This window comes from Urocampus carinirostris, chromosome 14 (genome assembly GCF_059441175.1).
Source record: "Urocampus carinirostris isolate Australia breed hairy pipefish chromosome 14, RoL_Ucar_1.0, whole genome shotgun sequence".
NCBI lineage: Eukaryota > Metazoa > Chordata > Actinopteri > Syngnathiformes > Syngnathidae > Urocampus > Urocampus carinirostris.
Genome location: NC_142362.1, coordinates 35,815,976 through 35,843,376, shown reverse-complemented (window position 1 = coordinate 35,843,376; position 27,401 = coordinate 35,815,976). Strand labels below are relative to the sequence as shown.

At 37.9% G+C, this 27,401-nt stretch overlaps 1 protein-coding gene across 1 annotated transcript in view; it reads right to left on the bottom strand.

Moving 5' to 3' along the window:
* Positions 1 to 1,349: 1,349 nt before the first annotated feature.
* The window catches only part of itgb5 (integrin, beta 5), a 69,335-nt gene continuing 43,283 nt past the window's right edge, over positions 1,350 to 27,401 (bottom strand). The window contains exons 12-16 of the mRNA XM_088353591.1: positions 16,188 to 16,410; positions 15,028 to 15,128; positions 8,761 to 8,880; positions 6,793 to 6,959; positions 1,350 to 5,638 (exon numbers count right to left, since the gene is read on the bottom strand). Coding sequence (XP_088209717.1) covers positions 5,549 to 5,638; positions 6,793 to 6,959; positions 8,761 to 8,880; positions 15,028 to 15,128; positions 16,188 to 16,410 — 701 coding nt within the window. The 3' untranslated portion in view covers positions 1,350 to 5,548. The remainder of the gene's footprint in view (positions 5,639 to 6,792; positions 6,960 to 8,760; positions 8,881 to 15,027; positions 15,129 to 16,187; positions 16,411 to 27,401) is intronic.

Sequence of the window (27,401 nt, the reverse complement as noted above, 5' to 3'; positions counted from 1 at the left end):
ACTGTCCCTTTAACTTTCATACTATGACAGGAACCTCAAATCCTGAGGGCTGCGAGTTTGAGACTCCCCGCATTAATCGGATGGAATGAAATTTGAATTTTATTGAATGAACAGTACTTGTACCTGGTTAATATAACTTGTCACAAATTGTTTTGTCGTGTACTTGTAGATGCATGTTGTTTTTTTCAATTTATGTCTTTTTTATTTTGTCTGAATGGAATGTGCAAAAATACATAGATTTATATATATATATATATATATATATATATATATATACAAAAGCCCCGAAAATAGAAAGGCATGCATTAGCATTTTCTCTGACATATTGCAGAGATATGTTTTGAGACTGTGTAGATAGAAAAAGTAAAAATGATAAAAACAATAATATTTTTCCTCCCAGCCTTTTCGCTAATTTATTTTAACAATGGCTAGCGATTTGAAAAGTTTGCCTACCCCTGATCTGGAACCTGCTGAATCAGTTGAGATTTTGAGACAGGAACTTTGTCCTTTGCAACTACTTTTTGCATTATTTCGGTTATGACTTAAGGCAGTGTTTTTCAACCCTTTTCGAACCAAGGTACACTTTTATTTATAATAAAATGTCCGAGGCACACAGTCCGTCGAAAATTTTGAAAGGGAAGTTATGTGAAATATTTCACTGTACTAACTCATAAGCAGATAATTAGTATATAAAAAGAAAATACTTAAAATAAAAAAGAATGATGTGCTTTATTTATGTTTTTTATTTTTTACAGTGTAATATTAAACCGCTTTGTTAAACAAATTAAGTCATTAAATGTACTGTGCTACCTCATGAGATAATTAGTACATAAAAAGTATATAAAAATCTACTGCCACTTACTGATATGGATGACTATTACAGTTCCTCATCTGAAGATAGCAAAAATACTGAATAAAGGCCTGATTTTTTTGGACCGATAAAATTGGCCAAATTCCAGTGGCACACTAGACAAGGTCTCACAGCACACTAGTGTGCCCCGGCAGACTGGTTGAAGAACACTGACTTAAGGTATTGTTGATGTTGACAGTGTATTTTCTGTTAATGCCCTTCCAACATTCATTGCAGCCTGGTCATCCCTGGAGGGGGTTACCTCATTTACGACCTCTTCTCTTCTCATGGTCCCTTTATTTTCCTCTTGCTGGAAGTTTGAGTTTTTCCCTGCCCTCATGTAAATTCCAGATCAGGGGATGGTGTAACAGTTATCTGTGCAGCCCTTGAAAGTGTTTTGTGGTTAATGGTTATCCAAATAAATATGACATGACTTGCCTGATTTCAAAGTAGCATCTTTACAGACGTTTTGTGATCTCATGTAAATAAAAACACACAATTCTTTTTCTGAACAAGCTGATTTATTGAATGGCAGTGATGCAGTTAACAAAGAGTTCAGATTAAGGAAATGTTAAAACCTACAACCCAATCCATATTTCCCTGGAGTCAGGCCAAAACGTTGCAACATTAAATCCAACCATCTTTCAGGATTGCTCTATGAAAGCAAGCTACTTTCAGCACCAATGGTGAGCGCAGATACACTAAGTGATGCCCTTTTATTACTATCCATGAAAAGTGCCCTTTATTTGTTTTTCTTTGAATACAATTTTTCATTACGTCAATACCAGCAGACATGGCCATTCAAAGAAGTTGCACCATTAAGAAGCATGTGTGCATATCAAAATTTTGTACAGAATTGTGCATGTTAACAATAGAAGCTGTCCTTCCAAAGTGTCTTTACTAGTAAGACAGCATTTGAAAGTGTTAATGACAGTGTGATTGTTTTTGTAAAAAATTGTTATATTTGAAGAAATACATACGACAAGGTTTTGGCCAAACGTAAGAAATTTGTGGCAAATACCACACAAACACACGCGCACACAACCAAATCTCAGACATTTGTGAAATTATTGAATCAACTTTACCTTTAAAAGTTGCAAGTAATGTAATAAGTTATTTGAAGTATTGGTAAGAAATTAGATTTACTGTATAATAGCACAGAGTTTTTTTCATGCAGAGCTGCTCAATCTCTCCCAATACTGTATCATCAAAATTGCTACAGTGGAGATATTGCAGATCTGTGTGCTTTTTTTGTTGTTGTTTTTTAATTTAAAAAAGCGTTCTGGTTGGTCTGTGAATACCAAATAAGAGGGAACATAGTTTCCTCCCTCTTTACGAAAAATTTGATTAAGACATGAAATAGTATGATGGGTTATTTAGTGAAGTTGCAGTGAAGTGACAGGGTGTTTGCTTCTAATTAAACTCACATTTTAATGGTATGTGGCGTCTATGTTCGCAATGCTCAGAAAAATCAACACCGTCATAGTGTGACAAATGTAGTCATACGCAACACATCCAGAACCATTATGATGAACACGGTGATACGCCAGGGTTCGTGCTGAGCCCCCTCCTCTTCACTCTGATGATGCCTGACTGCACCCTAAAGCTTCAAACTCTTTAGTAAGTTTGCAGACGGCAAACCTGCGAAGAGCCTCATCAGCAACAGCAACGAGACAATCTACATGATTGAAATGAGCAGGTTGGCCCACTGCTTTAAAGACAACAACTTCCATCTGAATGTGGCGAGGACCCAAGAGATTCTTGTCGACGCCAGTAGAGTGCACAACAAGCCTGCCCCCCTTTCATTTAACGGTGCTGCAGTGGATGGGATGAACAGTAGGAAGTTCCCGGGTGTGCATATTGGCGAGGACCTGTCCTGGAGTCATTCCTTACATTACACCTAGCCAAAAAAAAAAAAAAAAAGGCCAGCAAGTGCCCTGACTGTCATCATGCTCTTATTCTACAGAGGCTCCAATAAGAGCATACTGTCCAGCTGCATCACCGTGTAGGAATGGAACCTCCACAATGTCCTGTCGACAGACTGCATTGCATCATGAGAACAGCAGAGGTCATTTATGTACCAATCCTGGACATTTACCACTACCACCTTACCCGCAAAACCTCCAGGATTTCAGGTTAAAACACCCAACCATCCCACAGCCACTTTAACCTGCTGCCATTAAGGAAAAGACTGTGGAGTCTTGAAACCAGGACAAGCAGGCTCAAGTACATCTTCCTTTAGTATGTTAGGACTCTGAATTCTCTCCCTGCCCTCCCACCTTCAACCCCTCTGCCTTCTGCCAAATCAATGCACTACTGTGCTATTTAGATTCTGACCTATACGTTAGACACTTTGTATTCTAAATCGTATATTTTTTTTATATGCTCACATAATTTTTTTTTACCTTGTAGTAATTTGTATTTTGTGTCTTATACATTGCATGATTGCACACAGGGTGAGAGGAAGTAATTTCATCTGTACTGTTTGTTGTGCATGTATCATATTTAACACTTAAGTTGACAAAGACAAATTTAATATACCATTTAGAAAATCACCTTTCATCTAATTTCTCTAGAAGCCCTTTGGACCTATGCAAGTTGTTTTTCATACAAATTTGGCCTCAATTTGATGCACCGGCTGAAATTCAGTGCAATAACACGTATATTACGAGAACAGTTGCTTAACTGTTGTGTTAAACAACCGAATACGGTTAAAGGGACATTTTGTATTATTGAGCGCTCCTAGTGGTAAAAAAAAATATTGGTTTGAATAGTAAAAATAAGAAATATTGTAAGTTTAGTTTTTTTTTCATATTATCATTTAGAGGGAGCTGACATAATTGTAAGTCATTTTGCTGGTATGGGTTCCGCCAAAAACCTTGTGAAATGCTAAGCAAAAAAAAATTGGAACAATTATGCAATTTGGGCACTTTGAGTCTACGTGGTTTATACTTTTCTTTGTGGCAAACCTATTTGTTTGCACTACACAAAACAGCAACATTTAGTGCTCAAGAATTACACAGTGTCTCTTTAAAGGCAGCGGAGGTGACCCTGACTTACAATTACACACACGGATACATGTACATATGCACACTCAGCCACAAACCCTCACAAAAATGTCACCTCTAGCTCTTTGTTTGCCTGAAGCACCGCTCAAAGCAAATGTTTCCCCATCTGTGTCAAAAAACACATAAAATTTAATTACCAGGCTGTCATGTGCATGCCAATGCTCCAGTTAGCACTAAAACCCCAATGCCAGTCAGAAAGCAGAAGTTGATAAAACAGAGAAAATCTTAAATCATTAGTATACAAAGTTGTAATTTATATTTTGTTAATCAGTAAGAGCCATGCTACATAAATGCACCACTTTTTCTGTAATCATTTACACTACCGTTGAAAAGTTTAGGGTCAACCAGACAAGTTTGTGTTTCCCATGAAAAACTCACGCTTTTATTTATCAAATGAGCTGTATGATGTCTGTGTTCTTTTGCCCAAATTTATCTCTTACTTTTGGGGGCCACTCTCAGATATGCCTTTTTTTTGCCACTCAGCCTTAAAGGCCAGCATCTCAGAGTCGTCTTTTTACGGTAGATTTTGGAGCTGGTGTTTTGCGGGTACTATTTAACCAAGCTGCTAGTTCAGGACCTGTAAGGCGTCAATTTCGCAAAGTAGAGACTCTAATCTATGTTTAAAATTGCCACTTCTCTTTCTATTTGTACTCTGGTTAGAGACGCTTCGTACTGTTCTCTGACGGCAGTTGTACACACCGTAGTATGAGGTGTTCAGTTCTTGGGCAATTTCTCACATGGAATAACTTTACTTTTTTAGAGCAAGAGGATTGTCAAGTTTCATACAAAAGTTCTTTTTCAGGCCATCGTGAAAGATTAATCAGACTCACAAATGTGATGCTCCAGATACTTGAATAGCTCAAAAGAAGGTCAGTTTTGTAATTTCTCTAACCAGCTAAACCGTTTACAGCTGTGCTAACATTGCACAAGTGTTTTCTAATTATCCGTTAGCCTTCTTACTCAATTAGTAAACACAATGTACCGTGCTTTACCTTAAAAAAAAAAAAAGGACATTTCTAAGCGACCCCAAACTTTCAAACATTAGGCTATGTTTATTGTTTATGTTGACTATGTTTCTTCTATTGGTGCCAATGCAGCATCCGTTGCAGCCTGGAGATCCTGGAAGGGTGATTACCTTAAAGTGCGACTCCTTCTCAAGGTATCCTAAATTTTCATCGGGTTGTTTTTTTCCTTGCCCTCACGTAGGTTTTAGATCAGGGGACCTTGTAATGACAGTCTGCAGCCATTTGAAGCTCTGATTAAGGACTGTACAAATACATGTACTGTAACTCACCATTTTCTATTTGCAAAATGTTAATGAAAATCTTCTCAAATCTTAAAAAAGACTTTTTTTTGTAGTGTATAGCTGCTGAGTGTGTAGTTGACCATGATAAAGACATTTTTAGTGTATGGAAAAATAAAAGATTGGCACACAGACCAGCTTGTTGCTAACATTAAGATGTTGATGCCTTGCTGGTTGTTTCAATGAAGTGAAGCTGCCTTTTCAGTCATTTTTATCTACTTTCACTTCATTGACTTTGTTGAGGAAGGAGTTGGCCTCAGCCTGCAATGGCTGTGTGCAACCCGTACGTGTCCCTCTTGCTGGACGGGTCCTGCCGCCCCACACGTCTCAGTGGACCCCTCCATTGTAGGGCTTGTCGAACATATCAATTTCGCCAAAATTGGATGAAACAGGCAGCTTGTAGAGTGGGTTGGAAGCCTGTGAAACAACCAGAAATTAGCCCAAAGAATTATACACACACACACACATAAGTACAAAGAATGTATCTCAAATACGACTACAAGCCAAAAGGCAAATAGAGCCAAATAAAACTAAGTAGATGGACATAGAGTTAAAAAAAAAAAAACAGGCACAACCACTTACCAGAAGAGCTACACACAAACCAGACAATCAGAAGAATCCAGTTTAATAGACAACATTAAAAAAAAAAAGGATACTCTTAAATAAGTCTAATGAGTCAGACAACCAAAATCAGAAATGCCACTGAATAAGGAGAGAAGACAGAAATTAATTTAGAAATTGCAACAACAGAAGATTAATGTGAAAGAAACTCATCAAATTCCAATTATGTTCTAAAAGATCTTCCCCTAAGCCATTTAAAAAAAAAAATCACGAAGGTTAAGTATGTGCTAATCAAAGAACAGCAACATTATTCGCCAATAGTGAAAAATGATGTACACAGTGCATAATAGTCAAATTAACAGAGAGGAATAATTAGCAGAATAACCAGCTGGCATCGTATGCAATCACCGTTGCAGGTATCCAATATGAAAAACACAATAAACTAATCACTAAGCCCAAACGCCAGCTCCTAAGACTAGCTCAACACCTAACCTAAGAAATACAGCAACAATCTCGAGCATTTCACCTAAAATTCAAGCACTTTTCAAACCTGTAAAACACAACATGAAAGTTCAAGCATTTTCAAGCATTTCAGGCACTCGTTCGAACCCAGCAGAAATATACAGAAGTAAGACAAAACATTTGAGAAGACACCGTCATAACAAAGCAGAATAAACCAGTCACAAACCTGACACAATTTTGAAACAGAAAACATCCATTGCAATCTAAAAGAACTCCCCAAAACAAACCAAAAAACATTACCAACATTACCAAACAGTAAACAAACTAATCCAATGCACACAAACGCACAGACAGACACGAAGCCACACACCCAGCCAGGCTAAGAAATAAATATTATGACACAACCACAAGTAATTTAGACCAGACACAATACAAATGTACAACAAACACACAACCACCAACCCAACACCAACAAGTCCTACCTCACACAACCAGATGGGTTGAAACCCGATGAAACGGGTGATTTTTACGCTACCCGTCTTGCTTACCATCTCGTATCGAGCGCGAGAGCGAGCGTTCTGGAAGCGCGTGAACTCTCGGCGGTCGTGGACTGTGATGACCAGTTTCCAAGTGGCGAGCAGCACAACGCCCACCAAAAGTATGCTGCCCACTACTGCCAAGAGGACCATCAGGGCGTCTGGACCCCCGCCGCATTCTGGCAACACATCACAAGGAAACTTTCAGGTAAGCCACAAATTATATATTTCAGGGGTCTTTTTTTTTTTTTTTGTGGTCCACCGAGTAAATTTATATATCTCTAATAATCAACCAGGTAATCGAACAAGAAACGTTGTGATTTTAGAAATGGAACTCAAAATAGGTTCCCTTTGCGCGAATAAGTGGCAAAAAGTGTCTCTCAGCTTAGAGAAAGTTAGAGAGCTTGACATATATTACATGTTTTACCCTTGAGTGCCATGTCTTGCACGGAATTGTGAAAAAAAACGTATACAGTATAGTATATATTTACCTTGTGAATTTATATATACATATATTTCTTAAATTGCTGCTGCTATGTGTTATTGCATGTTTACTGCACTACATGTATTCTTCATTGCATTATTATGATAATTTAGGACAGTTTTTCTAAGCACTATGTTGCAGTTGTAATTATTATTTTCATATACAGTCGGATAGTCTTTTATACTTTTTCTCTTCAAAGTCATGTTTAACCTTGGAGTTCCATGTCTAATCTTGTTGCAGACAATATTTCACAACCTTAATATCAATGACAATAAAGAAATTCTAATTCTATATGGTCAGTTAGAGTCAACTGACTTATGTGCATATTAGTGTTGGGATTAATGCATTACAAAGGAACGCATTCCCTGACACAATTACTCGGTAACAAATACTGTACCGCCTTATTAATATAATTTTGGAACTGTACTTTTAGTACAACTTAGACCAACTACTCAATTAAATGCAGATCATGAATTATAGTGTTCTCTGATTGTTGAGTAATCTTATTTCACTTACAGTGTCACATGCATCCCTCGCTCTGCCATAAACAAAAGCAGGGGGTGTTCATATTTACCTACAAAATAACAACTGAATACACTTATGGTGGCGGCGTCACTTATGGTGAGTGCGCTGAATTTATCCTCATGGAGATATCCTCCCTACTGTATATACTCACATCTAAGGCGAATTGTTCATGATAAAATAAAAAACTGAAATCATCTTATATGGGTATATTTTTTTGTGTGTCACCAGTAGCGAATTGTAGGCCGGACATAGGCGGGGGGGGGCATGGCTTATACCGAAACAACTAATCGGCAATCGATGGGCGCAAATGCGAGTACAAAATTTACGGTAAAGGAGTGACGAATTTTGTTATTTTTATTTGTAAAATAATTTTTGCAACATACCAAGCCTGGAGAAAAAACGTCTTAGGCTGAACCCAAAAATGGAGTACGAGATCTTGACTGGTTTGAAGCCAAGAGACAAAATGGATATTGAGTGTCGTTTGCTTGCTCTAAAGGTTGCAAGAAATCTAAAGGCTTCACCATTTCACAGGTTGGTGTACATGTTTTCTTCTATTTATTTTATTATGCATTTTTCAAAAACAGCTTTAGCGTGTTCAGCTTTTATGCGACTATATACACGGTAATTTGTAACTTGATAGTTAGTTACTTTAAGAGTAAAACTTTACTTTTTGGGATCAGGATTCTGAGGGGTGTCTGAATTACTTTTGAAAAGAAATAACTAGTAACTGTAATTACTTTTTTTCCAGGAACGCGCCCAACACAGGATGTAAAGACAGTATTAAATTACAGAAGCATTGCAATGACCAACTACTTCTCACCTGTTATAAGATGAAATTTTCAGTCAACAGTAAATAACAAAATGGCCACCTGTCCTGCTTTACATCAAAACCTTTTTTTTGCTGATACCAATCAAGATTTTTTGCTATTATGTAGACGTGGCAATATCGAGAGAATTAAGCAGAAGCTCACCTGGCTCCTTCAGGGTCGTGAGAACGGACAATCCGCTGGCGTGTTCAGAGTACGTAAACTTCATCACGCAATCGTTTTCCGTCTTGTAGACACACAAAACAGCACCCGGCTCCTCAGTTCCTATGAATAACAACAAAACAAAGTCAATCACATTAGCTCACTTGTGCTATCGAGTTTTTTTCACTCAAAAATGTAGTTTTGTTTATGAAACGAAGAAAAATGTAAAAGTAACCCCCCCGGTTTCACCTTCAACGGTCTCGCTGCTTCACAGATTTCGATCATGCATTGTGTTCTATATTCTGATTGGCTAAAGAGCTCATTAGAGCATTGTTTTTCAACTTCTTGGAGTCAAGTCACATTTCTTTCATTGAAAAAAAATCCCGTGGAACATCACCAGATGAAATTGTGAAAAAAATAATCTGAATAATACAGTACAAGTGTTTTTTAACATTCAAGAATGACATTATATTTTACCACCTAAGTAGCTAGTTGTAAGGGTTCTTGTGTTTTTTATGAAAGTTGCTTGTGTGTCCGTGTGTTCATGCATGCGAACAAAATACTCCACAATTTTGTTTTAAAGTGAAGGGTGTTTTGTTTGGTGATGGTGTTTAGGCTTACTTGGGACCAGGAGCGATTTTAGGCTCAGAACTTTGGGGGTGCTGAGCACCCAGTATCTGACTGATTACCTCCTTATTTTTCCCCATTTTACTTAAAGTGATTCAGGATCATTAAACACTGTTCAGGACTGTCTCTTCCCATTTGAGAACATCACATTAGACTTTGTGGTTCACAAAAACACCAATTACTATGCCATGCCCAGTTTTTACTCATTTATTTCTAGAAGAGAACACACAAACATACACTTCAAGAAGAACAAGCATGAACCTTATTAGACAACGATGCATTCAAGTCAACACTTTATAATTCTACCATACACTTTATGGATTAAGCTGTGACGCCTGGCTTTGAGAGTTGCAAAGCGGTCAATAACTTTTTGGTGTTGCACTTGGTCAAGCAAATCTTTTTCAATTGCCATCATAGCCAGGTGCTGGAGTCTGTTTTGACTAGTGGTCCTTTGAAACTAGGTATGGAGCCGGGTTAATGCAGTGAAAGACCTTTTGAAGCTACAGCTGCTTATTACAATTGTGAGAGGCAGAGTCTGGAAACTTTGCAATATCCATGGGATTGTACACTGATAGTGTGTCTTCAATGGCACCAGACAATATATAATTCTAAAAGAAAAATCAATGTTTTTTTTACATCAGGGATTTTGTCTATCACGGGTTCATTTTTGGAACGTAATAATTAGGTGATTTATGAGAAACTGATGCCAAATAATTTGATAAAAATCAAAATAATTTGTTGATGGGGAAATAAAAAACAACCCAAAAATTAAACAGAATGACAATGCAGAAGACTGGTTCCTTCTGCCAAAAGATCATTGTAGAAAATCCCAATGATTCTCAGAGGTTTGTGTGGTCCCCACATTCTTGTATGCATGCCTGAGAATGCTAGGGCATGCTCCCGTTGAGATGAGAGAATGTGTCCTTGGGGAATCTCCCCCTTGGATCAGGACAAGGGCATCACTGAGTTTCTAGACAGTCTGAGGAGTAAACTGGCGGGGCGGATAAACCTAAACAGAATGACCCAAAGGCGTTCTAGTGGCTTTAGTTCAGGTGAACATGGGGGCCAGTCAATGGTATTAATTTGTGTTGCGAATTGCTGTTCTGCTTAAATACTCAATTTAACTGTATATGGCAGCGTGCTCCAATAAATTCCTTGCTAAGTGAATGGATACATTTCTGGGCAGTCTTTGATCCTTCTTCCCTCTATATGATGAACATCTTCCTATCCATCAAATTTTGTGTCATCATTTTGTTTCCAACACACTACTAATCATTTTCATGAAAGACATTGTGGATCATTTCCCCCTTTTAGATCTGATTTCCAAGTGTTCGTTTGAGCAGTGTATAAAGTGAACCACATATTTATTTTTCCAACCATTGACACAATTGGCATATCAGAAAAATACTCATTTTATTTCAAGTTGTTGACATGTTCAAAATAAAAAACTAAAAAGAGGCTAACTTAACTGCTCTGAAAATGGATGAAAATGAACGGAATAAAAAAAAATCTTCCTCACTTCTGCTAAATCAAAAACTACTGCAAATCATCTAGTGACTGACTTAATCATTGATTGATACAGTAAGATTACGATTTTACATGTTCTTTTTTAAAACAGAGAGGAGAGTAAGTGGCTACATCCATAGACAATAAATGGTAAATGGTCTGCATTTATTTTGCGTTTTTCAAGTCAATTAGGACCCCCCAAAGCGCTTTACAATGTGCTTCACACTTACCCATTCAAAATAAGTAAAACAGGAAACAACCCCCCAAAAAAGTATAATGAAAAATCTAAACAATTTTCAAAACATAGTGGTCGATGTGTTCTTAACCCATTCTTTCGTTAATTCAATCAGTAAACAGTAGATTAGTAAAATTTAAATTATCCCCCCCAAAAATCTACAAAAATACGTGCTATAAATTTATTACAACCTGGATTTAAAAAAAAAAAATCACATCGTGTAAAGACAAACAAATCGGGTGAGGTACTGTAACTTCAACAGGAAAGAAAAATTTTAAAAAAGTTGAAGAAAATTGTTTAGCAGACCAATAAAATAGTTATTTGCCTATAAAAAAATCACATCTGACAAGCATGTTTTGATCTGTTGTCCACTGATATCTATGGATGTATGTGGGGGAGTTGGGAGAAAGGAGGCCGCAAATCCCCCAAACCCACAAGCCTTGCTTGTATGCGGAATGTACATGTGGAGTCCATTAGTGCCGATCTGTCAAGCTAGGAATGCTATGAATCACGTCAAGATTGGGCCAACAAGCAGTGCTCCAAAAATAGTTTCAACAGCGACAGAGGAGTTGCGTACAAACACACTTGTCACTTGCTCACGTATGAACCACATGTATTTCTGAGGGTTTATTTCCTGAGCAGCAGAGCAAATAGGCATTTATTCGTACAACAGCTAATGTGAAGATGCACTTTACTCTATGAATGCAGCCATACTCTAAAGCAGTTTTTCTCAACTGGTCGGTCAGCACCTGTTTTAAGTGGGCCGTGGGCCTTTTGCTTGTCAACATAATGCTGAGAATAAAAAACCACGGAGGGTCAACTACCATCCCTTACAGCAGATAGCGATAATGTCCTGCTCGATCTCTTCTACCAGTTCCGTCAATCGGCGCGTTTGAGAGGGACCATGTGTATTTTTATCGTGATTCTGTTCGTTTTATTTCCCTTTCCTGTCCATAATAATGGGTCCCAAGAAAGTTAGTGATGAGGAAAAGGAAAAGTGGACAACTGTTACAACAATAGAGTCGAAGAAGGAAACAATTGCTAAATTTAAAAATGGTATACGGGTGTCTGCCATTGAAGCCCTGTTGTAAGGTACAGTAAATGCTTTAAATTGGTCATATTTGTAGCTTTTTACGAGTGTAATAATCTTTTTTACCTACATAATAAATTAATTATCGATGTTTAGGTACACGCTTTATTAATATTTTGAGTTTCTTTTTGCATTCGGCTATTTTACATGCTTCCTGCAGCTTAAGGCAAGTTAAATTCATTAGACTTTTTAATGGCTTTTAAAATCAAATTTAAGACCAACCTTACAAAAAAACCTGTTACAACAAACAAAACAAAAAAACAAATATTTCTCACACACAATCCATCATGCCTCAGACACATTACTTGGTACAGCTTTTAGCCATGGCGAAAATTGTTCAAAAATGATATGTGTATTGTGGGTAGACCTAAGACATGCGTCTGACTGAAAGGCCTAAACCACATCTTTGTTTTGGTAGTTCCGTTATTGTGGTCATGCGATGTTGCCGCGATAGCAAATAAGTGGGTTATTAAAAAAGACAAATTATAAATGTTACTAAATCTTTTTAGCTCAAACAAATATAAATCTTGTTAATGTCCTGACTAGAACCAGGAAGTACGACCATATTAGTTCTGTGCTCAGGTCTCTGCACTAGCTTTCGGTCGCTCAGAGAATAGACTTTAAAACAGCTCTGCTGGTGTATAAGTCTCTTCATGGTCTAGCACCAAAGTACATCTGTGACATGTTGGTCCCATATGAACCATCTCGGACCCTGAAAACCTCAGGGACAGGCCTTCTGCTGGTGCCCAGAGCCAGGACTAAACAGGGTGAAGCTGCATTTCAGTTCCATGCAGCTAAACTCTGGAATTGTCTTCCTGATGACGTCAGACAGGCGTCTACTCTGACAGTGTTTAAGTCCAGGCTGAAAACAGCTCTGTTCAACTGTGCATACAACTGAAAGGGTTCTATTTGTACATTTTTGCACTTTTACTTTATTTTAATTCATTGATTTTAACATGTTTTATCTGTGGTTTTAATGCATTTTAAAAACACATTTTAAATGTTCAATGTCTTTTCTTCTATGTTTTAACTGTAATTGTGTGTTTTTCTCTTTGCCATTTCTGTAAAGCACTTTGAATTGTCTTGTGTATTTGTTGTGCTATACAAATAAACTTGCCTTGCCTAATGTGTTTACATTTTTAAGACTTTCAAAAATTGGATTTAAGACAGTTTAATGCCAATTAAGGCTTTATTTTTTAAAAAATAAATTCAATGCCTTTTAAGACTTTTCAAGGATACACAGGAACACTGCTATTTATCCTGATAGTATTCTAACGTTTTTCTCTTCAAAGTCTTTATTACATGTTTTACCTTGGCGTGCCATGTCTAATATTGTTGCATATTATGTTTACAACATTGATATTAATGATGATAAAGACAATTCAATAAGATTCCATGCTTGCTTCTATTACGATAAAACATAAACATAAACATAATGGGGCGACCTGTGAGGCAGAACTGGGATTTCTCGTTTCACAGTACGCTTGTTGCGATCAACAGGTTGGAGGTTTATGACCACCTTCTATTTTGCTCCACAGTTCCCAATGATTGGAGAATCTTTTTTTGAAACAAGTACCTTATAGGGTCAAAACAAACTCAATGAAAATTTCACCAAAGGGAATGCAGAAATAACCCAAAGGCGAAAAAAATGATCATGCAAATAAGCGCTTTGTTTATTTTGTTAGCAAAATTCCTTTTGGATAATAGGTCCAAAGACTTTTGCTTCACAGTTTTGTTTGCCGAGATAACTGTTTTGTAAACATAAGCGAAAGCTGCACAGAAATATGTAAGCAAAATTAAGAATAAATGTGAAGGAGCCTTGTGAGTTATTGACTGGATTCCTTTTAACATTATTTTGGTGGTTCTGTGTGGTGGGCGCTGCTTAAGCGGCCTCTCAAGAAGACATAATTGATGTCTCCAAGCAGTGGGAACACTGGACCTGGGCCAACACTGTAAATGATGTACTCAAAATGCAAGCTGATTAAATCATGTCCCAAATGGAATACGGCATAGGCTAAATGTCTGTCCCTTATGTTTTGAATAGTAACGCAGCTAGCTGCGAGAACTTTGCGACGCCATGGACACACAAGTGATGATGGCTTATGATGAGAGTGGAGGTGCTGCTTATGGGCTCTTACTCTGTCTCGTTGGGCCCTCACGGCTCGCTTGTTCATTTGGTTGTACCATGTTCCATTCATAAATCTACATGCAATAAAAGCCCATTTGTTCCAGGTTTTCTGGAATGCATCAGAGTAAGGAGGAAAACAAAATCTGAAAATGTATATTGTAAGTGAACTTATGTGATCATTTATGAATTGATTAACAAACGACTGTTATGATGACAAAAGACATGATCATGAATTGAAATTATTATGTGTTCAAATGAATTTAGGGGACTTTGGAGTTTCCAACTATGCATGGATTCAACCCCTCATCCCTTTTTTCTTTTCGGGTGATTTGTTAACTTTGTGATGTGACGTTTGAATCAACATGCTGGAAAAGAAAAACTTGAAATCAAAGTAATCTGTGAGCAATAAAGCAGATGGAGGACATTTCAGAAGAATTTCAACTCTTCCACGATGTCACATAGAGATATGTTGATGTTATTTAAATGTATGAACATGAAAATTATGTTTCTTTTCAGTGAGCGCAGACTTTGAAGTGTTTTTAGTTGAAGAAGTACTAGTGTGTGTGTACGATGCTTTGACCAGTCCTGACAATAATGATGGTCTCAAGATCTGAAGCAAAAAAGAATCCTGGCATGTGAGAATAGGGACGTGTATGTGCACACTTGTAGACAGTGTTTACTTACTGAGAGACTCCACTGTGATGATTTCATCCTTGCAAAGACGCTGGCAAGTCTGGTTGTCTGAGAGCTTGCCCGAGTTGAAAAGACGGCACTCAATGCACTCTCTGAAAAAGGAAGAAGCCGTTTAATAGGAAAGAAAAATGCAGACTTTTAATTTTTTACAGGTCGACCGATTATCAGGCGGGGCGATTATCGGCACGGATATTTGGGAATTTGATGGCTATCGGGATCTGCCTTTTTATGTATTAAACCTGACGATTATTTAGGCTCAGATGCAGCCACACCCTTGTTTCCATTCGCACCTACTCCTGCCCTCCCCTCGCCTCTCTACCCACCAGCGCCTTCTGACCACGGCTGAGTCACTGAAGCAAAAGCTTTCCCAACCCCACACACTGCAGACTGCAAACATGGGAAGCTCTGCAAACTCTTGACTTCCGCATGCCTGTGAATCAAGCCGCTGATAATATGGAGATTTTAAAAAGTATTTGCCAAGGTAGAAAAGCAGGTGTGTGATTAAGAGATAGCCATTAACTGCTCTAATGCCTGAGCAGACAATTATAAAATAGGTATACTTAAAATATGGTGCGTCGTTTGAGAGGTCCTTAAAAAAACTAAAAGGTTCAATATTTTCTGTATTAAATATTTGTTAAAATTGCCCAACTGAGTTGAAACAGCCCTTATGCTTAATTTTCCACTGCTTTTATCTTGCTTTTAGCAAAGTTGTTTTGTGCCGAACGCATTAGGTAGAAAAAATGGGGAGCAAGGTGGAGTGCTGAAGAGTGAATTATTATTTGTCACCGTTTTCTTTCTATCTGTTAGGGTAGCATGAAAATGGCAAAAGTAAGAAGAGTCCTTCTTCAGGTATAGAAAGATAAAAAAAAGAAAAGTTTATATGAATGCGTTGGAAAAATGCATGTACTTGCACGAGCATCATAAACGAGCTTACTAAGGCTGCAATGATGACACAAGCCAGGAGATAGCAACAGAGTACAAAAGTTCCAAATTCTGTACAGCTCCTATAATATCTGCACACATTTTGCAAATGATGATCAATTCACGAATGTCTATCATATGAAACAGGCCAACTTTCTGCAACAAATCAGACAAGGTTTCGCAGTAGACAAAAAGTGTTTCCCATATGAAAATAATAACTTTTATTTTACCTTTTGGCGTCACAAGCGTCCGGACAGGTGGGGCACTTTTCGCACGTGTCGCCGAAGGCTCCAGTTTGCGTGCACTGGCAGCGTCCGCAAACACAATTTCCGCGGTGGCTGCACATCTGCCCGTTGTCTGCAATGCACGATGCAGTCTCAGTGGAACAGTTGCAGTTGTCCCCGATATATCCAGCGTGGCACTTGCACTCGCCACAGTGGCATTCGCCGTGGTCTGACAAGTTGACAAAGAGCAAGTTAGTGTTGGAAAGTCCATTCTACTACTGTGTTGAACTAGTTAAGAATTTTAGAGAAACTAACAGCTTTTTATTGAGAAAAAGCCACTGACTTGGGCTGACATTTTGCCAACTTGATTGACAAACAAAGAATCCTAATAATGCTGAACCACTGACCCACGATAACCTTTTTAGCAAAGTGAAAAAGAACTGGGGTTGGATACTGAGCTAAAGTTTTAACTTGGCAAACATCTTTTACACGGGGATTCTTCTGGGCAGGATAGTATTATCACAACTGTGGGATTCTCAACACTCAAATTGGTTGACATCAGTGACAGTTCTGTCGAAGACCTCTTTTACAGTTTTGATACATGTGATGCCATTAACTCAATCCCAGAGGTTATTGATGCACAAAGAATGATATTGCTGAGGATTATTTTATTAATACATTTAAAACCTTAATATTAATGGGGATACTATATTTTTTATGTGGTGGTGTGGACATTTTTTCCCCCTAGATGAAGGTGGGCAGTTTTTTCCCCTTTTTTAAACCCTGCCAGGCTTTAGTACAAGTAAATCTTTTCCTTGATTGATTAGGGCCCTAAAAGCAGTTGGTGGGTCACAATGGACTCAAGGTTGTATTTTGGACACCACTGCTCTAATGTGCTAATAGAAATGTATCCCCATCCTCGTAATTATTCATTTTTTTGGAATCATTATTCAAACAAGTTTTATTTTTTTTAAGATTTAGCCATTAATTCCTAGATTACATAATGGAGACCATCCCCCATAGTGAATTTGGCGGGCCATAGGTCCCAAACAACAGTTTGATTTAGATAAAAGGTTTTGCCATCACTTTATTCATGTATGGACACGGCATTACATTAACATAATAATCTGCTAAACCCACTGTGTAATAGGGAAGTCAATAAACAACACTATGGCAACTGTTGAAAACAGTAAAAAGAACAGACATGGTAAAAATAGAGGTAAGACTACCTTTTGGCTCCCACTGTAGCACTTTTCTCAAAACATGGTCCGACTTGTTACTCAGGCCATTTGTGTCTCCAGGTCTGTTTATTTGGATTAATTGGTCTAAGTCAACGTGCAGTAGCCAAGATGGGCTAAGAGTGTAAAGACAACGTTTTGAATCAAGCATGACCAAGTATGCTAGTATGTCCATGTTCAAACAGCTAGTGATGATGGGGTCCCACAAATATTTATATTCAGATTAATGTCTGACAAATTTTACAGTTTGTCGCAAAAGTGAGTACACACCTCACATTTCTGCAGAGATTTCATTATGTTTAATAGAACATCACTGAAGAAACATCACTTTGACACAATGAAAATAAGTCTGCCAAAAAGCCACGGCTTCTGGAATAATATCCTCTGGTCTGATGAGATAAAGATTAGTTTATTTGGCGAAGATGGTGTGAAACATGTGTGGCGGTAACAAGGTGAGGAGTACAAACATGTTTGCTCCATGCCTAAAGTCAAGCATGGTGTTGGAAATGCCATGGTTTGGAGCTGTATGAGTGCAACTGGAGTTGGGGAGTTGCATTTCTTTGAGAAAAACATGAACTCAAGCATGTACTGTGAAATACTGGAGCAAGGAATCATCCCCTTCCTCTAGATACTGGGTCGGAGGGCAATGTCCCAGCCCAATACACCTCTCAGATGACCAAAGCTTTTCTAAAGGGACTAAGGTTAAAGGGGATGGATTAGCAAAGCATGTCTCCAGATCTAAATCAAATAGAACATCTTTGGGGCATCTTTAAGCGGAAGGCGGAGAAGCAAAAGATCTTGAATATCCCCCACCTCAGTCATGTTGTCATGGGGGAGTGGAAGAGCATTCCAGTGGCGATTTGTGAGGCTCCGGTGAAATCCATGGCCAGGAGGATTAAAGTGGTTCAGGTATTGGCCACACAAAATATTCAGGAACTTTTACTTTGGGGTGTACTCACTTTTGTTATCAGGTGTTTAGCTACTAATAACTATATATTGAGTTTTTTAAGGGATAACTAAATTTACACAGCTACCTGGCAGGGGAGATACCATGATCATGATGGAATAAGAGCTTGCTCTGTCCACTCCACGCATCAGCCCGGTATTGCAGTACCTCCGGGAACGGTGCATTCGCAATGATCGCAACAAGGCTTTAGGGCTAGGACCTTAGCTTGGCCTTTTGGCTGAGAGTAAGTGTCCCGGCTCCTAGGCTTTGTAGCGTATTATGAACTGACCGATAACGGATAATGAATAATGAATAACGAAGATAGATAAATAACCCTTAAAAACCCCAAAACCCCCAGCTATACAAGTTTTACACAGACTACATTTCATTGTGTCAAAACAAGTGTTTTCAGTGTTGTTAAATGAAACATAATAATGAAATCAGAAATGGGGGGAGTGTACTCACTTTTGTGACATACTGTTTGATCCTAGCAAGGCTGCCTAATCAATAAAACATGAGAAACCCTTTAGCAATGACAGATGATCGTGCAGTGTTACCAAATCAAAGTTTGAAAAATAGGCTACATTGGACCAAATGGGATAGCCCTGAGACTAGGCAATGGTTACAATCATTGGTTGGCATGGAAGCTCAATGAAATCTTCAAGTGATCCTTCAACAGTCAAAACAAAACTCTCACCTTGAACCAATGTACTGAAAATTGCTTTGTTATTTTAGGACAAACTTCTCAAACCCCTGTGAAAGTCACACAGATGTGATGGAATCCTTGAGGCCTACGGCACACAATTACGTACATTTAGCTGTTCTAAATGAAAAACGTTCATCCTCTGAGTTCACTTTGGATGATTCTATTGCCAACATCTAACCACTTACTTTCACGTTCACGTGAGAGTCAGATTGCCTTTGCAAAAAGCTGCAAGTTCTTTTCGTCTACTCTACAGGCTACAGAATTGACAGGTATTTTAGAGGTGGATCGATTATCAATTGGGCCAGTTATTAGCGCAAATATTTGCGAATTTTATGGGTATCAGTATCTGTATGTTTATTTATTCGTAGGGCTGATTATTTAGGGTCAGATGGAGGTGAGCCCCTTTTTCCCCTTGCACCATGTGCTCTTAAATGTCCTCTTTTATGCACTACCAATGGAAAGTTTCAAGGGAGAACTGGGTCACTAGGTGCGGCCCGTCATCCAAAATCCAATAATGACAGCCTGGCATTGGACGCGGGCAAACGCATCATCTGGCATGATGCGTTTGCCCGCGTCCCCGCGTCCTAGACGCATCATTTTTGCTGGGGACGCATAGTGTCGAATCAACGTGCGTCCCCGGGACGCAACTTTGACACAAAATTGACATTATTACTTTTTTTTAACAAAGATTTATCGCACTCCAAACTTTTCGTCAGGCAGATCCGCCATTGTTGTTTTGGTCTCGCGGTTCGAGATTTCGTCTGCACGCCAATCTCGGCAAACGAGATTTTGTTGCTTCAAGATTACGTCATTGTTGTGGTGCTTGTCGTCGAGTGAAATTTAAGTATGCCTCCGAAAAAAACAGTATTAGGTAAAAATCAACACAAAACTGGTCATTTATCAGTGTCAGTAATAGGTCGAAACATAATGCAGAGAGTGATAACAACGGCAATAATTCCGGCAAGGAAAGCACGTGTGTTGAAACGAATGATTCGACGAAAGAAAATAAACAAAAGAATACTCCTAGCGAGAAAAGGACTTTTCTGCCAAAATTGACTAAATTATATTTCTGGTTACGCTATGAGGAGGATGATAATGGAGGCTACATGTTCTGTGATGCGTGCACCCAGCATGACAAAAAAACTGGATTGCATAAATCATTTCGCAATACAAACTTTCAGAAGAGCACAATTGATCGGCACCACGACAATGAAAACCACAAATTAGCTATGGAAATTCTGTTGCTGCAATTGGTCCTTGAGAAGGCATTACAATTGTGGCGGGACAGCAAGCCACGAAGAATATATGAACTGAAAACCTGAAGTGATAACTGCCTTGTATTACCAATTAACTGTGATGATTAAAACTGCATGAATATATAGACTAATATTTCAGCAATATTATTTTGTATAATGTACAATATTTTTTGTGAACTGAAAACTCTTGAAGTGATAACTTATTTGTATTACAAATTAACTGTGATGATTAAAACTGAATGAAAATATGGATTAATATTTCAGCAAGATTATTTTGTATAATGTACAATATTGTGAACTGAAAAATCTGAAGTGATAACTGCTTTGTGTTACCAATTAACTGTGATGATTAAAACTGAATGAAAATATAAATTAATATAATTTTTTCAGCAATAATATTTTGTATAATGTACAATATTGTTGTGAACTGAAAACTCTTGAAGTGATAACTGATTTATATTATCAATAAACGGTGATGGTTAAAACTGAATGAATATATAGATTCATATTATATATTTGTCGCCGATTTACAATTTCAATACAACACTAAATTTTGGGGATCCATAGATATCTGTTGGGACTCATAGATTTTTGAACATGGGACTCCCCGGGATCCATCACTCTTCAGAGGTAAAATGAACACTGTATCTATAATTTTTTTTTTTTTTTTTTTTAAAGATTATTAAGCTTGGAGTGCAGCCTTCTGCCATGAGTCACCTAAGCAACAAACAAAGCTGCTTCAACATCAACAACAATGCCTTATTTACAGAACTATGACACTGTTGGAAAAAAGTCATATTTAACATATCAAAACATTCTCATGTTAAGTGTTGTTTTTCTTATTTAATTGAGACACAAGAATATACTGTAAATCAGGGGTTGCAAAGTTTTTTGAACCAGAAGAGAACTTTTTAGTTACTGACTAGCGCAAAGGGCTACCAGTTTGAAATGCATTTCTAAAACAACAATGTTATTACTGTGTTGTTACAATGTTATAACGGGATTGTAATTATGAACAGTAGGGTTAAATAAGCACTCAATCATGTTTTTAAAGAAGATTTTGTCGGAAATTTGTCCTGCCAGTTAGAAATATATTTTCCTAGGAAATCATTATGACCCATCACTGGTAAGCTATTTTCAAAACTTGTCCGCAGGCTACTCAGGTATGCTAAGGGGGCCAGCTGGTGCCCGCGGTCACCAGATTGGGGAACCCTGCTCTACATAGACACTTTTGCCTATTCAGTGGTCTTTTACTATTTAGAATAGAAAAAAACCTAAGTACTATAAATGCTTAACAAATATTATTTTTTTACTTTACAAAAGAAATATGTAAACATTTAAAACAACCTGTACATAAAATTATAACCTGCCAATCAGAAATGTTTTTGTTTTTTGCAGTGTAGGACAAATTAAAATTAGAGCCTGTATTTTTGTTATATCTACTAATTTATACCTAAACAAATCAATGATAAGAGGTTAGGTAGTGACAGATATGACTTAAAGAGAATTTTCTGATTTTGGAAATGTTTTCATAAAAGACTTTAAGAGTGCTATTTCTAAGTGGAAATTTGTTCTTGGACAATCACAAACAGCACTCCAAACATTTTATAAGTGTCCAGCAGATGGCATAAATACATATTAAATAATCAAGGAACAGTCAACATTTTCTAAACTACTTTATAAATCTCAATGTGTGTGTGTGTGTTTGTATTTGACTTATAGGCTCCGAAATGTCTAAACTGATTAAAGTGAAATTTTACACTGTTGTAGTTTAAGCCTTTATGAGTGTCTTTAGCTAGGTTTTATGTCAAGGCAGTCTCAATAAATACCAAAAAAAAAATAAAAAATAATAAATAAATAAACATCTGCTCTTGTGTCGTCTGCTTCTCTAACGCCTCTAAGTGCCAAATTGGCTACTGCAGCTCCCGACCACCAACTTTTGTTAGATTTCATAAGCAATGAGTGTTTCGTAATTTGCTACTATAGTTTTGTAGTATTTGGTAGCATTCCGAACATTTGCATACTTTGTTGGGAATCATTAATTATAGTAAAAATTCATCGTCGAAATATCCAGAAAGTAGGGCTGCACGATTAACAGAAATCACCATGTGACGTAGTGCGATAGTGTAACCGCAAACTGTTTTTTTCAAGGATTCATAGTTCCATTTTGGTTTATTGATTGACTGAGTGTTTGGCCAACAAGAATTGTCACATATCGGTGCCATTAAAACCTGCTTCTGATTGGCCGGCGATATTAAACCCCAACTAATAAAGGTGAGGCAAAGTTTGCATGGCGTGTGTGTAAGACTTTGATAGGCTGGTGTAAGCTGCCAGTCAGCCTAACAGCGCGTACACAAATGGCCACAAAACAAACGTCAGTTTGTAGCTTTACCATCTCGTTACATTGAAAATAAACTTATTCATTAAATCGTATTCTGAGGAAAGTCAGAAAAGCGCAAAGAATAGCAGGTTGGTTTGAACAAATTTATTGACACTAAAAACAGAAAACAATCATGACAATCTCAACAGCAATTAAGCAAATTCACAATATTATATTCCAATATTACGTGCTCCCTGTATTTACATCACGTCCGGGAACTGACTGAGGCGGCGTCGGATGGCTACGCTAACAGCTAGGCTAACATCTCTCAAGCCACCACTGCCGAACGTGGCTGGTGACAAACACTAACTCCATTACCAATAAGGCGAGAGACTTGGAGCAACCACTCGTGGAAAACCGCTACATTTGAAACTCTTGTATTTTAATCATCACAGAGACATTGCAGAAGTCGCGGGGACCCAACTGTAGCTTGCCAGCCCCACAATAGTTCATTTACACTGACTCAAGAAACCTTCAATTTCGTTGTCCTTTTATATATAGACAATAAAGACCATTTATTCAACTGGAATTCTGTTTTATTTGTACATAAATAGTTGATATTTTGTAACACTCTGTCTCTGAGTATGTTATCTCAAGTTATGTTTGCATGTCACTATGTTTATGTTCTCCCCGGAAAAAAAATTGATCAAAATTGCAATTTGCGTCTGTAAAAAAAGGATCGCAATAAGTTTTTTTTCTAAAAACGTGCAGCCCTTATTTAAAATGTTTTTTATGTTAGAGGTTGACTTTGGTTATGAAGACATATCAAAATAAATAATTGGAATGTTATTTTGTGATATGTATTTGTTTTGAAAATTGTGTAGATTGACTACTATTTTATTGAGGTTAAAGTGCTATCTATTGCAATTCACAGGTATGTAGGTACTGTACTTAAGTCGATTGAGGAATCAATAAGTAAAAATTTGTCAACAGACACCAACCCTAACAAAGCTCCCCAGAAGAGAACGCTGTTTTCTCAAGGTTAAGCATGTCAATATGATTGAGTACTCAAAAAAAAAAAAAAACTAGTAAAGAAAATGCAATTAAAAAAAAAAATGAATAAAATTGAAGATCGCATCGAAATCGCAACACTGCTCAAAAAAATCGCAAGTAGGTTTTTTTCCTAAATCGTGCAGCCCTAGCAGAAAGTTCTGAATATTTTTATCATGTGAGCTACTTTGAAAATCGGTTGGATCCCTTAACCACTATGGTTGTAGGGGCACCATTTCACAGCCTGGTGGCGCGCATCCCTCTCCAGGCCAACATACAGTCCAACCAGTCTTGAACTGGGGGCTTTTCTCGTGCTAGATGAATGTGCTTAAATGACCAAGTCAAAATGATGTATACCCACCCAAAAAAATGCAAACCTTTAATTATTTCCAATTGTGTAAATCAACACAACATTATTTTTTTCCATAACTTAACTTTATTGTGTTATGTAATTTTCACTCTAAATGCTACTTCCTGCTTGTACATTGATAGGTTTATCGTTTAGTACACAGGAAGAAAAACAGGGGAGAGTCCAAACCCCAGATGAGAAATGCCACCCTGTTCTAAAAGCCCATCCTTGAGCCCTTTTAATAAAACTCCCTAGGTAACAAAAGCTGATCAGCCCTAAAAGGTGTGGAATCAAACAACAGAAACAAAACAACGAACAACACATAGCTGCTATCATTAAAACAACAAACTGGGATCTATGGGATCTCCTTTGCAGGTGTCCAATACTAACTATATAAACTTATACATAAATGCTCTTATCTTTTGGTGCATACTTTTGGTTTCGCATAATGTAATTTAAGGTTTGATTTAGCAAGATGACGAGATGTTTGCTATGGAGCTTTGACAAGCAATTCACTTTGTATTACTTTTGTACCGTAATCAACCCTTAGGTCGCCGCTATGTATGCCCAGCATTCAGCCGCCACGCTGTGCTCGGGCCCTCACTCTCACCAGACAACATAGTGGTCAAATATTACACATTAGGGCTTTAAAACTCTCCTTTTTAGCCGGTTTGAAAGTACCACAAAATCTTGCTGTACAGCTCCAAAGGCTTGTCACTTATTCTTCCACATATGCATACAGACTATACTGCCCCGATTAAGGGACTTTTATGGGATCCAAGAGTATTTCCCGCAGTAAAGCGTGCCAGAACAAGACTAAGTGTAGCTTTAACTTTGCTAATGTTCTGCGGTGTTTTTCTGCCCAGACACGAGCTGGATTGTAACACTACTTTCAAAAGTGCTAGAGTCAATATTTGGAGGTTAAAAAAGAGGAGGAAATGGTATTTCTAGTGGGTTGAGTTGCGCGTTGTAAAGAGCACATGTGCCAAAGTGTCAAGTGTGTGACCAACTTGCATCAAACACTCAAAGTACTTGATTCAAATTCTTCATTTTTAAGAGGCTATTCGGTTTGGACTGGAGATAATTAGTAAAATTGGTGAATAGATCACAATCTAGAATAAATCAAAACACAAGCTGCAGTACTTTCTGAAGGCTCATTGTGATTCGGTGCGCTTGTGGCCTGTGTCATATTTAGACTTCCTCAGTCAGGTTGTCTTACTGTGAGAGGAAACTGGAACGGGACGATTTTACTGCGGTTTGCAGCTAGGTCAGGGAGGCGCACGCCAAGAAATGAAAACCGCCTCATTTAATGACACAGACTGCTGCCAAGGGAGAGACTGCAAGCGTTTGAGAACCGGTGTTCTAACAAAACGTCCTACCCTTTTGAGGTGTCCTACCGTAGGCTGATCTGACAGCTGTTTTGCCAATAAGTATTTTGAAGGCGTGAAAGTGTCAAATGAGATGAAAAATAAAAGTACATTCATCTGAATGTATCACTGCGTTCAAAGTCACATATGATAGGTAGGACGAAAGGTTGCCCATTTCCTGGGAAATCACTATCAGTGTGCATGCGCACTAGGCATTGGAGGGATGACGATGGTTAGGGAGGAAATTTAGAACACCAGTAACACGGTAAGAGACAACAAGAGAAGACATTCTCTCTAAAATCAAGAGAGATTAAAAAAAAAAAAGTAAAAAGTAATTCTACTTGATGGTATCAAACAGCTGATGGGGTTTTTAATCTTAGCATAGCTGCATATAAGCTCAATTTGGAACTATAAATCAAAATATGCGCATAAAACAATATGAACACAAGGTGGCGTAAGGCAGGCACTGCCACCTAAGTCAGGCTGTCTGCTGGTCTTGCTGCGCCAAGTACTATCCTCGTAAATCAGACTATCTCACCGACTCAAGTGCTTTGTCTGGCCACCAACTTGTATCTACAATGGTGCTCAGACTCCATCCTTACCTAATCCCTTCCTTCTGTTCAATTGGTGCCGTCCTAATTGTATTTAAGCGGGACCACATCTCATTTTATTGTGACTTAGTGCCTTTTATTGGCTTTTTGCCCACAACGGGTCCCAAAATATCACAGGGTTCATACCAGACATGGGGACTTGAGACTTAGTGACTTGGACTCGAGTCGACTCGAGTCGCTGTTTTTATGACTTGTGACTTGACTTGGACTTGGCAATCTAAGACTCGGGACTTGACTTGTGACTTGACTTGCCCAAGAAAAAAATACTTGGGACTTACTTGGGACTTGAAGGTGAAGACTTGAGACTTACTTGAGACTTGCACATGTGTGACTTGGTCCCATGTCTGGTTCATACAGCTTAAGGCAAGTTAAATTCAAAACTTTTAGGACTTTTTTAAAGCCTTTTGAAATCAAATTGTATTCTAAAATGTCTAAAGAAATGGCCAAAATAAAATACACAGTTGCAGAGGTTCTATAGCTGTAAACTGGTCGTCTCCGAATGGCCACTTTTGGAAACGCCTACAAAAATGTGTATGTAGTTTTTCAGATCAAATTTGCCAAGATACCAGGTAAAATTTCAAGCTATTGACTCACCCATGCTTCACTCATCTGCAGGCATTTGATTACAATTTTTCTTTAGGCAAAAATAAAACCTTTCCCATTCTGTGTGTTCAAATTCAGATTACTAAATGTTAGTAGCATTTGATTATTTCAGTTTGGGACAAAACCTCTGTGTGTTAATTTTCAAAAGAAACCAAAACCGTCCAGTTTCTCCAAATTGTTCAAGAACAGCGTTCAATTTACTTTGTTTTGGATTGGGATTTTAGTTGAATTTTACATAAACGTAACGGGGTGATATCAGATAATCTTTTACTGTCGAAATTAAGTATCTAGTTTCCAACTTCAACCGACTTTGGTGGGAGTTGACTCCGTTTCCCAGATATCTCAGTAATATTCCTGCCTATTTGTGTGTCAGCTGTTCAAATTGCACGAGTCAAGACATGTTCATGAGTCAAGGCACTGTGTCAGTGTTGTTGAGAGAACATTTAGTCTCTTAGAGAACTGAAACCTTTAAATATTAGAGCAGCACCTCGAGTCAGCAAGTTTTATGCGCACTATTTTCTATTACAGTAAGCAGTAACCAGATTTACAATGCAAACACATGAAACGCTTTGATGCACACTGGACATTCAGTTAATAAAAAAGACAGTGTATGCATTTTGACCACTAGATTTTGCTGCATTGTGTAGTGCAACTAAAAACAAGTGCTACAAAGCACAAGAAAGGAAACAAACCATACTCAAAGTGAGAAAAAAAAAATCTTCCGATTTACATGCCCAGCCTTGTCCGACTACTCCAGGATGCAAGCATATTGCC